The sequence below is a fragment of the Macaca fascicularis genome, chromosome 9 (assembly GCF_037993035.2).
Source record: "Macaca fascicularis isolate 582-1 chromosome 9, T2T-MFA8v1.1".
Lineage (NCBI taxonomy): Eukaryota > Metazoa > Chordata > Mammalia > Primates > Cercopithecidae > Macaca > Macaca fascicularis.
The window spans coordinates 127,323,808-127,338,204 of NC_088383.1; the positions used below are offsets into that span (position 1 = coordinate 127,323,808).

At 36.7% G+C, this 14,397-nt stretch overlaps 1 protein-coding gene across 4 annotated transcripts in view; it reads right to left on the minus strand.

Moving 5' to 3' along the window:
- The window catches only part of FAM204A (family with sequence similarity 204 member A), a 32,312-nt gene that overhangs the window by 7,587 nt on the left and 10,328 nt on the right, over positions 1–14,397 (minus strand). For all 4 annotated transcript variants that reach the window (XM_074002862.1, XM_005566555.4, XM_074002863.1 and 1 more), the window contains one exon: positions 7,657–7,746. In XM_074002862.1, coding sequence (XP_073858963.1) covers positions 7,657–7,746 — 90 coding nt within the window. The remainder of the gene's footprint in view (positions 1–7,656; positions 7,747–14,397) is intronic.

Sequence of the window (14,397 nt, forward strand, 5' to 3'; positions counted from 1 at the left end):
CAATGAAATAACTTCCTTTCCATAAAAATAAAATGTTGATTTGGAGATATTAAATTTAAACCCTTAAAATACATATAATACTTAATGCATTTTTACTATGTTTACTCAGTCTTCAGTGGCTAGAAATCACAATTAAGACAATAGAAAAGACCTGCAACCTTTCCGCAGGGTCACAGGTTCCAGTGGTCAATTGTTAGAACAGTTAATTGGAATACACCGTTAAGCTTCGTATCTGAGCAAACCGTTTTACCTCAGAAACATGGTTGTCAAGACATTTCTACACAAAGTATTCACAAAAACAGAAAAAAGATCTGCTTCACTATAACATTGTCTTTCAATTCACTTTTTTTCAGTTATTTTTTTGATGCAAACATAATGGCATTGACTAGAAGTAACTTTAAACTTAAGTTTGAGAACATCTCTAGTTCAAAATTTAAACAAATGTTTTGAACTCCAGATACAGTAACACTCTAGGTACTCTGATCAAAATTGTATTATTTGGGGAGAGGGTTTTTTTCCCCCGGGGGAGGGGACTTCAAGCTCCTTTTCCACCAAGATAACAGCACTTGCATCTACATAAAACTAATAACTGAAATGAAAAGGAAGAATTGTAGTCGAACCCTCTCAAGGAAACCAAAAGCTAACAATAAACTGACTGGAAAAGTCCTCCTGAATATTAGAGCAAGTGCTACAGCATCCACAGCACTTTTGAGAAAGGACTACTTCTCAGATGTTAACATAAAATGAAAAATCTGTCTCCTCAAATGTTCATATACAGTCCTCTTCTAGGAGAATGCCTTCAGATGTTCTACGCAATTGCTTTACAGAGATTAGGCTACAAATTAACAGTCTGCCCAAATTTAGGAAGCATTTAATTCACTTAGTTATAAAATAAAACTTGAACAATTCAAACTTTTTTTTTTTTAATGGCCATTCCTACCTTCTTGAAATATTGACAAACTATTACTACTTCAACATTATTAACTTTACCTGTATTTTGAAATCCAAAAATTTAAGCAGTCTACTTCATTTATAATCAAATTAAAATTCAATTCCTGGCACAATTCATTCTGCCAATACCACACTTACATCTATAAAGAGGGTACCATTAAAATGAGATATAGATATATTTATCATTTCTACCTGTGATACACCGTGGTTATATACTCAATAATATTAAGCTCAACAGCACTAAAGGCTAAAGTCATTGCCTTAGTTCCTTTTTTATAAGTTCAAAAAATGAGCTTTAAAATATGAAAAATTTTATCATATCATGACTCTAAATCAAAGGGTTTGGATTCAACAAAGATGGCAGTGCATTATAACCATAGGATCTCAGATGTAAATATTATATTAAATGCCTTGCAAATCATCAAAAACCAATATGATTACTCTTTGTAGCTTGTGCAAAACTATTATGTTACAACATGAAATTCTGGTGTTTTCAAGGAGTCAGGTTTACTCTGCCGTCAAAGACCATCCTGTTTCAGCTATTTACAGAAAAAGTATAATCTTTAAGGGCATAAAAAAGCTCAAATGAAATTCACAGGCAACCTCTTTTTCCCCATTCATTTCTGCCATCACACTATACAGGTATAACGGAAATCAACCTGAGCAATAGGTATGATGCTTTGGATGGCAGACACTCACTGTTCTGCAGCCAAACCAAGTTGGTTTTTATCTACAGCAGGCTAACATGAAGATGCCTAGAGAGAAATTCCCTTTTATGTGAGGTTCAATCTAAGTAATCAGTAGTAAGCAGCTACTTCTTTAACATTATTAACTTTACCTGTATTTTAAAATCCAAAATTTTAAGCACTCTACTTCATTTATAATAAAAAATTAATTTATTAAATAAAATAAACTTTATAAAATTAAATTAAAATAATTTATTTATTACAATTTTTAGTTAAATCTGTTTCCTTAGCTAAATCTAGGCTTTAGCACTTAATCTTAAAGTATTTGTTTCTATTGTTTTCTATAAATTGGTATGATTTAGATTTTAATAAACATAATGTATAAGAAAAGAAAGTACCAAAGCGTGGCATTTTCAATGATCATTATCAATGAATGAAATGTACATCAAACCAAGTCTGAGTTTAACAAGCCACAAATATGCTCAAATACTTGAATGTGTATTTTATACACATACACACACACACATATTTCAAATTAAAACAGTTTCATCAGTATGACACAAACCCAACTATATGTTTCTACTTCATCTCTCCTCCAAGACTTTTAACAAAGTAATCAACAGGAGGGACAGTCTCAACCACATTACATGATAAAACCAAAGATGATGGCAAAATCTAGGCTTCAAACATGTGAACGTGATTGAGCCATCCCCCCAAACCAGATTCTACACATCTTAATGTCATCATTAATTCAAGAGAACATGATTCTGGAAAACTATGTTCTTGCTGTATCACAACAGGAGCACACTAACAGTATTATTTTGGAATACCGTTTGTGTGTGTGTGGTTTTTTTTTTCTTTTTAAGAACTACTTTCAAGGCCTATTCTCAGACATGGTTCTACTTTTGGCTTCATTTTTCTCAATACTGATGCTGCCCCATTGGTTTCATAGGCTTATAAATGTTAAACATCAAAAATTAGTTTCACTTATTATGGTTGGAAAAGGCTTTAAGAACTCTGAGATCTGTGCCTCTAAGCAAAGGCTTTATCAGCAGGTCCCAGTCACTGCTGCTTGAAAAAAGAAAACGGTACTGATGAAAACCAATATACCTGATTTCCAAAAGGACACCTACCATGCACGTATACATTTAATTCATAAAGGGCTTCTGTCCCCAAACTCACACTTAGTTCTCAAAATCCCATCTCATATCCACAGTGATTGGTACCAAGGAGATAAATATGTAAAATTAAATCTCAAACCAAACTATTCATTCAAAAATTCCAACTTGATTATTCTTCACAGGTGCTTAATGAAAGTAACATCGGTATCTTTCCAATGCCTGTGTCTGAACTGCAAACATTTTCCAGATGTTTTTCCACTTATACAGGGCAAAGAACAGGGCCTAAATTATTTTTCTTTTAATCAGAATGCTATAATCTGATTAAAAGAATGCTATAATCCCACATCAAATAAATTTATTTGTATGAACCTAAAAAGAACACTGAGGAAAACATTTACTATTCTTACATTTACAAGTGCTGAAAACCTCATGTATCTCTAAAGCAATCTCATTTGTCAAAAAGTATGACAGGAAATAGCCCTTAAAAAATGGAAAACATCTAGTCAGTATCATACAATTCCCATTTCTAAAACTGCAGTATGACAAAGCAAAAAAAAAAAAAAAAAAAGAATCCTAATATCCTCAAAGGAAACTCACATTTCTGAAACCTCTAAGGCACTAGTTCTGTATGCTTTGACAAACAGCTTCAAACTGCACATAGAAGGAAAGCTTGCAGTGAATGGTAACGCGGCAGACAAGGACAGAGTGCATATGCAACTGCTGGTGGGCAGAATGTCACATGGTGACCCTACACCAACCCAGTGCATCATTTAGGAAAACTTTATCCAAATCCCAATTGTCCACATTTACTGAGAAATTTAACAAAGACACATAAAAGATTCTATAATCCAATAGCTCACTTAAGCCAAGTTTTAGATTTAGTTTGCCAGGTGACGATTAAAAGTACAATGAGGTCATATTTTAAAGATCAAAAGGAATCTGGCTGTCACCATAATAAAAACTGTCACAAGCAAGAAAATCAGCAGTGGACACTAAAACAAACGGGGAAAACATGAGAAAGAGAACATTTACACAGTCTCAGATTATCTCCTAACTCCCCACAAGACACTTATTTATTCCAAAGGAAGAAACAATAACGTCACAGTGGAGAAATCTGGAGACACTACCTGAAGTAGTTAATCAAAGTAACACCATCAGGAAAGGGACAAAGAGACTGCATGAGTCTCTGGATCGCTGACACTGAGAAACACACATTACTCCCGGGATTTTCCTGCCAAAAATGCATAACCTAAAATTAATCATGAGGAAACAGTAGACAATCAAAATTGTAAGGGACATGCTACAATGTAACTGGCCTCTTCATATTAAGGTTCTGAGAAACAAAGAAAGACTGAGGAAACATTCCAGATTAAAAAAACTAAATAAACATGATGACAAAATGCAAAGTCATTGACCAGGAAAAAGAACTTTCTTTTGCTATAAATGGAATTAGTGGGACACCTGGCAAACTTAAATAAATTATGTCAAACTAGAAAACATGAAGGCAAATGTTGTAAAATGTATTTCCAGTATCTGAGGGAAAGGTAAATAGGAAATCTTTTTACAAATTTCTCAACTTTTTGAAAGTCTGAAATAATTGCAAAATATAAAGGGTGTTGTTGTTGTTGTTTTTTGTTTTAAGTAAAATGTGTTCAACTCAAAACTTCAGCATTACTAACTCTACTAAAAGGAGCATCGAACCTGCAGTAAAATAAATGCTTCTCTGTGAATTCCCCTTGTTTCAGATGGGGGTACTAATAAGCAGAAAAAGATAAAAAGATGGACAGTTGTGCATAGATCACACGGAGTCCACATTTTAACCCTAAAGACTAGGCTTTGCCTTACCTTTTCTTCCTTTAGCAAAGCAAACTCTGAGGAAACTGACTGACTTGGGGGATTCTGCTGGTCTGTCACTTGCTACTTGGAAGAGATCACACAATACGCAACTCTGGGATCTTCCAAAAGGAAGAATGGACAAGCAACGGCAATAGGACACCAGTCTGTTAAGTCCTGTGATCCTGAAGAGACCAGCGAAGAGAAAAATTCCATACCATTTCTAAGAACAATAGGGCAGCCATACTCTATGTCTCTGTTAGTTTTTCTTATGCGCCTGTCTTATGCTTTACTCGGAACTATCTCACAGACTCCAGAGCAGGCAGCATCTGACAGCAACTGGTAACACATTTCCAGAATTGTTAAAGGGATTCAAGAGACACTTGTTCAACATACGGCAGGACATGGAATACTTCATCATCACTAGTAATGCATTTAAGTATCAGTTCTCTAGAAGGTTCTGTTTCTGATCCAAATGAGGTAGATATTCAGACCAGACTTCCACCAGCTTCTGTATCCCTAGGGACTGGTTACTGCTGCCTTGTGTGCTTTTCAGTCCCTGAAAGCTCCCTTAAATCTTCAGCCACTCCTCACTATACTCCCCCATTCTTAGAGCCAGAAAGGTATCTATGCATTGGAGTCTCTTCCAACCCCACAGGCACTGCCCCTCCCCACCATTTCCTGACATTTTCATGGTCAACTCTCCAAAATTTGGAGATTAGATATACTACTGGTATAATTTTGCTATACTTTCAAGTACAATTACTTGAAAGTATATACTATACTTGGAAGTAACTATACTTCCAAGCTGGTCAAGAAACGAAGCCACTATTTCTAAAAGCCTTTCTATGGAAATAAAAGTTTCAAGTGCCAAAAGAGTCTACTTACTAACAAACAAAACAGATTATGTTTGTTGAATAGAATTTTAAAGATGATTTTCAGCACAGATCTCATCATAGGGAGAAGGACTCCTACTTTATTCATATTGAAGAAGCCACTGTAATAACAACTAACACTGAAATCCTACTGAGTTTGTGGCACCATTCAACACACTTTCAAATTCACTTTATTAAAATGAGATACCTGTACCTTTCTATTCTAAAATAGATTAATAAAATGCTGTTATATACAATGAAAGCTATACTCAATGAATCAAAATATGGCTACCTTAGAGATGAAATAGAGTAATGGTTAAACTGCACGCACAAGAACTTATAAGATGGGAAGGGGAGAATTGTATCTTATAAGAAAAAATAAAACAGTGAAAATACTTTGTGATCTAGCACTTTCACTTCTGGGTACATACCCAAAAGAACTGAAAGCAGGCATTCAAACAGATATTTGTACACCAATATTCATAGCAGCATTTTCATAATGGTCAAAAGGTAGAAGTAACCCAAGTGTCCACTGAAAGATGAATACATCAGCAAAATGCAATATAAACCCAGAATGTAAGAAGTACATACAACGGAGTATTATTCAGCCTTAAAAAGGAAAGGAATTCTGACACATGCTGCAACATGGAGTAAATCTGAGGATACTATGTTAAGTGAAATATGCCAGATGCAAATGGACAAATATTAAATAATTTCACTTATATGAGATACCCATAGCAGTCAAATTCATGGAGACAGAAGAGTGGCTGCCCAAGGCTGGGTGGAGGGGAGAATGGGTACAGAGTTTAATGGGTACAGAGTTTCAGTTCTGCAAGACAAAAAGCTTTGGAGGAAGATGGTGATGGTTGGATAACGATGTGAATGTACTTAATGCTACCGAACCGCACAGTTAAAAATGATTAAGATGGTATATTTTATGTTACGCACATTTTACAATTAAAAAATACCTTATATAAAATGTCAGCTTATTTTCTGAAAGGCCAAATAACTGCCATTTGTGTTATTTCTTGGCTATTTCCCTAAATTAAGTCCATGGCTTTATAATTTCCTTTACATTAGTCATTAATATATATTCTCTCTCACACACACACAAACACATTCACACACATTAAACACAGAAGTATTTAATGTGACAAATGATTTTAAAAGGTTTAAAGAAAAAAAGATAATTTCTGAATCCCCTTTCTGAACTTGTTTTTCCTTATGCCAAAATAAAAAATTCACAAGATACTTAAAGCCTGCAGTCAAAAAGAAAAAGACAAAACGAAAAATGCAAAAATCACAACATCCATCCATCCACAGTAGATATTTTTACATCAGATCTAACGATGAAAGAGTGCAACAGTACTTCCATAGAAATCACAAAGTTATCTCTGGTCTCAGTTTAGGATAAAAAGTCCGAATAGCGAGTGTGGCCAGTAATTTACCCAGATAACCCATGATGCTCTCTATGTAACAAAACACTATGGAGTAGTTTAAGTCTGAGGTGAAGGAGGGAAGGATCAAGGCACTAAAAAAGACTATGGTGGAGATTTTTTCCTAGAAAGGAAAAAAAGGAATTACAAAACAACAAAAATAATAAAAACACATGCCACTATGAGCTCTTTAATCTATACTGACATTAATTCTCAACTGGGGGAATTTGCCCACACCCCACCTCCAGGAGTATAAGTCAGAATCTTCTTGTGGTCTTCTGTACTTGGAAAAAGAATATCCAATATATCTATTAGTTTTATACTATAGAAAAAAAGAAAAAAGACTCAAAATTCTTTAGGGCTGAGGGGGGATGTGCTGAGCAAACAGTAAGAAAGCATTTTACCAAGGGTTAAGAAAAGTTTGAGGGATGTGACCTTAGAATACACAGTTGCCCTCAGAGTTCAAATGAGTTAAAGATGCAAATGGAAAAGAAAGCTAGCATTTTAATCATACATGAAACAAACCTCTCTGATCTAGGTAAAATCTAAGGTTCAGTATCAATCATGCATTATTTCTAGCAAGAGTTTTAGACCAGAATGATTTAAATGACAGAATGAGAGAGAAGAAAATGGACAAAAAGGAAAACCTTAGATGAAATATTTTAATGCTGAACTTATTAATGATCATAAAAAGAATACACATTCATTTTAGAAAATTTGAAAACACAGAAAATGTGTAACCCATTTGACTCACCTCTCGAGTAGCTAGCTGGTTGCTAAGTTCCTCAGCCTTCTCAATATTCCACTCCTCCACAGCCTGGTCTATCCTCTTTTCAAGGCCTGACTACAAAGAAAAGAAACCTAAAATTAAGGGCAGGAAGAAAAGCAAACATTTGCTAGCCAAGACCATGTCACAGGGTTATACTGAATGTGTTACACATGTAGACCATTTAATTCTCACAGTAACAACAGAAGGTAGCTGCTACCATTCCCACTGGTACTGGCTGAAACAGTAAATGGCTTACCTGAGGTCATATAACTTCTTGAACTAATAAAAATAAGATGCAAATCCAGACTTTTGTGAATCAAAGCCTATGCTTTCCCTTAATAACAACAATAATGTTGATGAAAACAATAGCTAAAAATTATGCAGCGTTTATTACGTGGCAGATTCTGGGCTTAGTACTGTAAGAAGGCTCATTTAATTCTTATAATAACACCATGAATAATAATGCTATCCTGTTTTAAAGGTGAGGAAACAGAGCCTGAGACTCCTGAACTTGGCCAAAGCCACAGTCTGTAAGCAGTAAAGCCATCACATGAATTCAGGTTTGCTCAGAGCCTGCATTCTCAACCACAAGTTTCTTCTGTCTCTTTTCTTACTGCCCATTCCTATAGCTCAAGACTTTCAATCAATAGCCTCCACAGTCTTTGACTATGACCGTTAGGCTGAATATTAAACAGCAGAGGAAAATTACACATAAGATTGATTTTATTTTCTTATGTATATGTTTCTATTTACTAAAGATACTTCAGGAAATTATAATTAATATTTTAATGGGATTACCAAACAGACTAGGGTAGAATGCATCACACATTTATAAAAAGATGCTTAGACTTAAATAACTGCAGTTCTAGCTTGTGAAAATAGTTACTACAGATAATAAAAAATTTAAAATATGGTCTAATATATGCTTCTTAGAAGCAAATTTTATCCCAACAGTCTCTTAACTTCCACATTCACTGTTAATACTCTACCTCTTACAGACTTTTCCTTATTTAATAACAGAAGTCCTAAGAATGTCTCTTCCATCAGCATATTGCTTGATTATGCCAGTCAACTGAGAGAATTCTGTTCCTGTGTAGCCTTTGTTGAGATGAGATGTAAAAAATAACAACATAATTTGCCTAAACAGATTACAGAAACAAAGACCAGTAAGGTCGTCACTGATGTCTGTTGCTAAGAGAAGATGATTCCTTCTCACAGACCCCACCTAAGTATTTAATACCTGCAAGGGCAACAGACTTTTCTGCTTGCTTTGCTGTTTAGCTGGAGACCATTCAACAGTGCCTCATAGTCTGACCTGAGGCCATAAGGATCTAATGCTCACCTCCCATTCTTGTCCTATGATCATCTACCAGTCTCCAGAAACATCTCTTTCTTCCATTTCTACAGAACTCCTCTCCTAATGGTCCAAACACCACCCTGGGACCTCTAACTTCATGCACTTCAGAAATCTATACTCTAGGCCAGTGCCGCTTCAGTCACGGCCTGTGGGCCAGGTCTGGTCTGTACACAGTGCCTACCCATGAACCGTTTATTTTGGTCCATGTAAAGATGAGGAGCTTGTGCCAGAATACAAATCAGCTTCATGACTAAACACAGTTTTGTAGTGGCCGGGAGTGCTGATACACACCTTTAGTCCCAGAGCTACTAGGGATGCTGACAGAAGAGGATTGTCTGAGCCCAGGAGTTTGAGGCTGCAGTGGGCTATAATCACACCACTGCAGTTTAACCTGGGTGACAGAGCAAGACCCTGTCTCTTAAAAACAACAACAAAACAGTTTGTCTAGATGGCTTTTGCTGGGGGTGGTGGGGGACTAGAATTTCTCCATGAGGAAAGTAGTACACTGAGTTACATTCAGGCACACATTCCTTATCTCTTTGTCTATCAGTGCACTTGGAGTAAGATTGCTGTATGTCATGTTATAGACACTGCCCGAAAGTTCCACCTCCAAAACTTCATAATCTAGAATTCTACTCCCTGAATATAATTCTTCCACTCACCCTAAGTCTTTTTACCTAATGCATCTGCTTTGCCTTTACTGGAACCTCATTCCCTGGCACAGTCCTTCAGTCCCTTCTTAGATCCTCCTCTTCTTCCTCTCTAACTTGCAACCCACAATTACCATTATCAACTAAACTCTAAGCCAGTGGTTCTCAAAGTTTAAGTGCTGAACTAGCAGTATCAACATTACCTGGAAACTTCTTGGAAATGCAAATGCAATTTCTGTGAAAAACTCTGGACTAGGGGCCCAGCAATCCATATGATTCTGATGCATGCTAAAATATATGTCAACTGTGTCTTTTTTTTTGGGTGACAGAGTCTCATTCTGTCACTAGGCTGGAGCGCAGTGGCGCAATCTCAGCTCACTGCAACCTCCGCCTCCTGGGTTCAAGTGAATCCCCTACCTCAGCCTCCCAAGTAGTTGGGACTACAGGCGTATGCCACCACGCCCAGCTAATTTTTTGTATTTTAGTAGAGACGGGGTTTCACCATGCTAGCCAGGATGGTCTCAATCTCCTGACCTCATGATATGCCTGCCTCAGCCTCTCAAAGTGCTGGGATTACAGGCATGAGCCACCACAGTCGGCCATGTCCTCCTTCTCAAAACTACCCACTATCTCCTCTGGTTGTCCCTTAATCACAGTGTTCCTCAAGTTTCTGACTAGCATATTTTTCGTCTTACTTTTCACCTTCCCCAGTAATCTACTCTGTCCTGGAGCTTCAATTACTTTTTATGAGCTGGTTGCGCTCTCTAAATAATTAAAAACACCTGACTTCCCCCGTACTAATATCTGCATCTCCAGCTACTTGCTAATCATCTTCACACTGAAGGCCTGAAAAGGCAAGGTCTGTAACAAGCCCAATACTTGCTGTCCCACTTCTCCTCCTCCGTAGTCACCCTTGATAGAATCCTGAGTTATCTTCAATGCTTCCAACCCCTTGCTCCTATCTGAACTCTATTTTGGCAAAGGTCTCTCATTTCTTCATTCTGTGCTTCTTCAGGGGCATGCAATCCCTTATTTGGAATATTATAACAATCTCCAAACTAGTCTTCTCTTTCTGAAACAGATATCATTACCCAGCTTAAAGCATTACTTCATATTCCCTTTGAATAACACCCCACTCCCTTCACAAAGGGGTCCCCAAATGCTTTCTCAGCCCCATCTTCAGCAATGCTATGCTTTTTAATCTCTGGCCACATTTACCATTTTCTTAATGTTCCCTGTGCCTCTGATGTGCTTCTCTTGGAAAAATATTAATCATTCCTTTAGGCTCACGTCGAATGTTACCTTCCCTATCTATGTAGCGCTCCTCAGCCCTACATTCCTATGACCCCATCACCCTCCCCAAACCCCACACAAGGCTCTCCACACTGTACTGTTGCTGTACCTTGTGTCCCTTCAGCATTTAACTTGTCTGACACACTACAGCAAGTTGTGTATTCTCCCCTCTTGGGTCCTATACTCAGTGGGAGCAGGCTGTGTGTCACTGGCTTGGTGTGTCCCAGAATCCAGCCCAGTTCCTTCTACATAGAAGACATTAATTCAGTCTGTGCTACTGAGCCGATGTTCACACTGCAGTCATCCATGTTTGCATTCATACTAAAAGGACCCCACTCAAACTGGGAACATTTATTACAACCAACTACTCTGAGAAGCTTCCAAGAGAATTCACAACAGTAATATTGAAGTCATAATGCCCCTATGGTTAAAAAAAGGTACATGTATTGTACTCATTTATATATGCATCTATCCTGGTACTAGAATATATACATTCCTCAAGGGCACGGGGAGTATCTTCTCCATCCTGGGCTCACAGAGCTTAAAATAGTACCTGCACCTAGAACTTTACTATTTAATTTATATTGAAAATAGTTATTTTATTTTAAAAATGTAAATACAACAGTCTCACTTTCCTGTGCAGAATATTAGGCATTGCCTCAAATGTCACTGACGCATATTTGTATGTGTCAAAATGTATTTGTACAAAACATTAATATCAAACTACAAGTTTCCTTGCACTACAAATTCTTGCATAGCCTGACCTCAACTCAGAACTTATCCAATCTCATGCAAGGAAGCAATCAACCTAGACCTGCTCCAACCTTTCATCTCAGCAACCTGCTCACTAACAGCTTCCATTCTTAAGCCTTTCCATTCCCCCAGCCATTCAGAGCAGAATCTAAAGGTAATAGCATATTACAATGGAAAGAGCACAGGACTAGAAGACAGGAGATATGGTCAAAGCTCTGGGTAAATGACATACTTGACTCATAAGCCTCTGTTTCCTCAAAGGTAATGAAAAGACTGGCTTGAATGAGTAACCCTTCTATAAATAAAAATTCTAGATTTCTATCACATTTTCAACTTTGTTTTTAGCCCTTTTATCTCTCTTTCTGGCAATTTATTTAAATAAAATGTAATAGCTTCTTTTAGTTCTGAAAAACTCCTGGTTCCATGTACAAACTTTGTTTCCATAAGAACATATTAATATTCCAAATACACTCAAAACACTTAGTAAAACATTCCCATCTCCTTAAAGACTGTAAGTTCATAGCAGTTCACAAAGAGCACAGCTGGCAGGGTCAGACCTAGGTTCAGACTAGCTCCTATACTTATGAATTAAGCAACCCTGAATGAGTTTCTAAACCTCTGTGGGTTGCAGTTATCTCACATGCAATAAAATGAGAATAAAACCACATTCTCTGCAAGATTATGATGAGTCAAAGAACATATATATAAAATACCTAGCCACATTTTTAGAATATAGCAGTCATTCAATAAATAATAAGCTGCTCCTATTATTAAACCTAAATATCAGGATACCATTATCGCAAAAGAGAAGGCTTATCTCTATAAGGCTACAGACTGTATCATACTTCAAGCTCAGACCCAAGTACAAGACTCAAGCATTCAACTTTGTCAGTAAATAGTCTCATGAACTAGAGTCTGAGTATTAAGGCTTTTTGAAAAGTTTTAAGCTAGACTCAAGAGTAGCCTTTATTTGACTTATCTAGGATGTCTTCCATACTACAGGAGTGGCAGGAGGCACAGAGGAGCTATTGATAGCCTGCAGCGCCTTGGTGTGCTTCTAAGTTGCCTTTTGGTTAGAATCAAAACATAATTTAAGATATATCTCAACACAAACCTAGGAATGGCAATTTGGCCACAGGTGAAAAATTCATCTAAACGAAGTATCTAACCCACAAGGCAACAATTGCCAATTAATAAAGTTTTACCATAAATGTCAAGAAGATAGGACTACAAATATCTAAGAAATGTGTGGGTACTTGGTTTAACGTTGTGGGCTAACATCTATATGTGCATATGTAGAATAACTTTTTATATATGGTTAAAGCTTTTAAAGTCAAACTATACCACAATATATTTATATGAAAATTCTGCTACTAAATATTTATTCGGTTAATATATTCAATTTTTAAAGCTTAACACAAATGAATTATCCATTGAAGTTTGCATTACTGAACCTAAATATCTAAGAAAAAATAAGGCAATCTCTTCATAAAGAAGGGCAGTGGGGGAGAGGGGAAGAGGTACTTTCATACGTAAATGTAAATCATGTATTTATTTATAATTTTGTTAACTTTATATATATATATAATCATACCTACTTAAAATCACTTGAGTCAGCTGGGTGCGATGGCTCATGACTATAATCCCAGCACTTTGGGAGGCCAAGGCAGGAGGATCACGAGGTCACGAGTTCAAGACCAGCGTGGCCAATATGGCGAATCCCCATCTCTACTAAAAATACAAAAATTAGCTGGGTGTGGTGGCGTACACCTGTAGTCCCAGCTACAGGAGGCTGAGGTAGGAGAATCCTTTAAACCCGCGAAGAGGAGGATGCAGTGAGCTGAGATCGCACCACTGCATTCCAGCCCAGGCAACAGAACAAGACTCTGTCTCAAAAAAAAAAAAAAAAAAAAATCATATGAGTCAGGTAAATAAAAACCCCATTCAGAAAAAGCTAGATTTGGGACCAAATGACTTGGGTTTAAAGTCTCATTTCACTTCTTACCTGGTTTGTTTTCTTAGGCAAATTATGCTGAGCTTCGGTTTCTTTATCCGTATGAGAATAACACTGGACCTATCAACCCACCCCACAGGAATCACATAGGAACCAAGAGGCAATGGTTTGTAACTGATACCAGGAGATCTTCATGGTACCACCTCAACACTCCCCATACCTCTCTCATCACACCCCTAAACCTCCCTCTCCTATACCTCCTCCCTCCACCCACCCAAGGAAGCCAGATTTTTAACTGATCTATGTATTGGAGAACCATGTTAAGAGTCTGTTTGGAAAAAGCACTCTGCTTAAAAAAAAAAAAAAAAAAAAGTTCGAAAAAGCTACACTATACAATAGCAGTTTCCTCTCATAAAAAACTTGAAAAATTCATCAAAGACATTGTACAATTACTCTAACATTTAATAAAGTAACTCTGGTTTTTCATGCCAAAAAGTATCCATTAGGTATACATAAAACTACTTCAATAATGACTGCTGACTAATCAAACTGATTCAACTAAAGAATACTTGAGACATTTATAGTGAAATTAATGAGTGAAATTTATTCTAAAGAAATTCCCACAGATTCAAAATAATTATGCTATGATTACAGAATTACTAGTAAGTCCCAGAACTGCTGCCAGAAACACAATTATAGCTGTATTTAATACAAAGAAC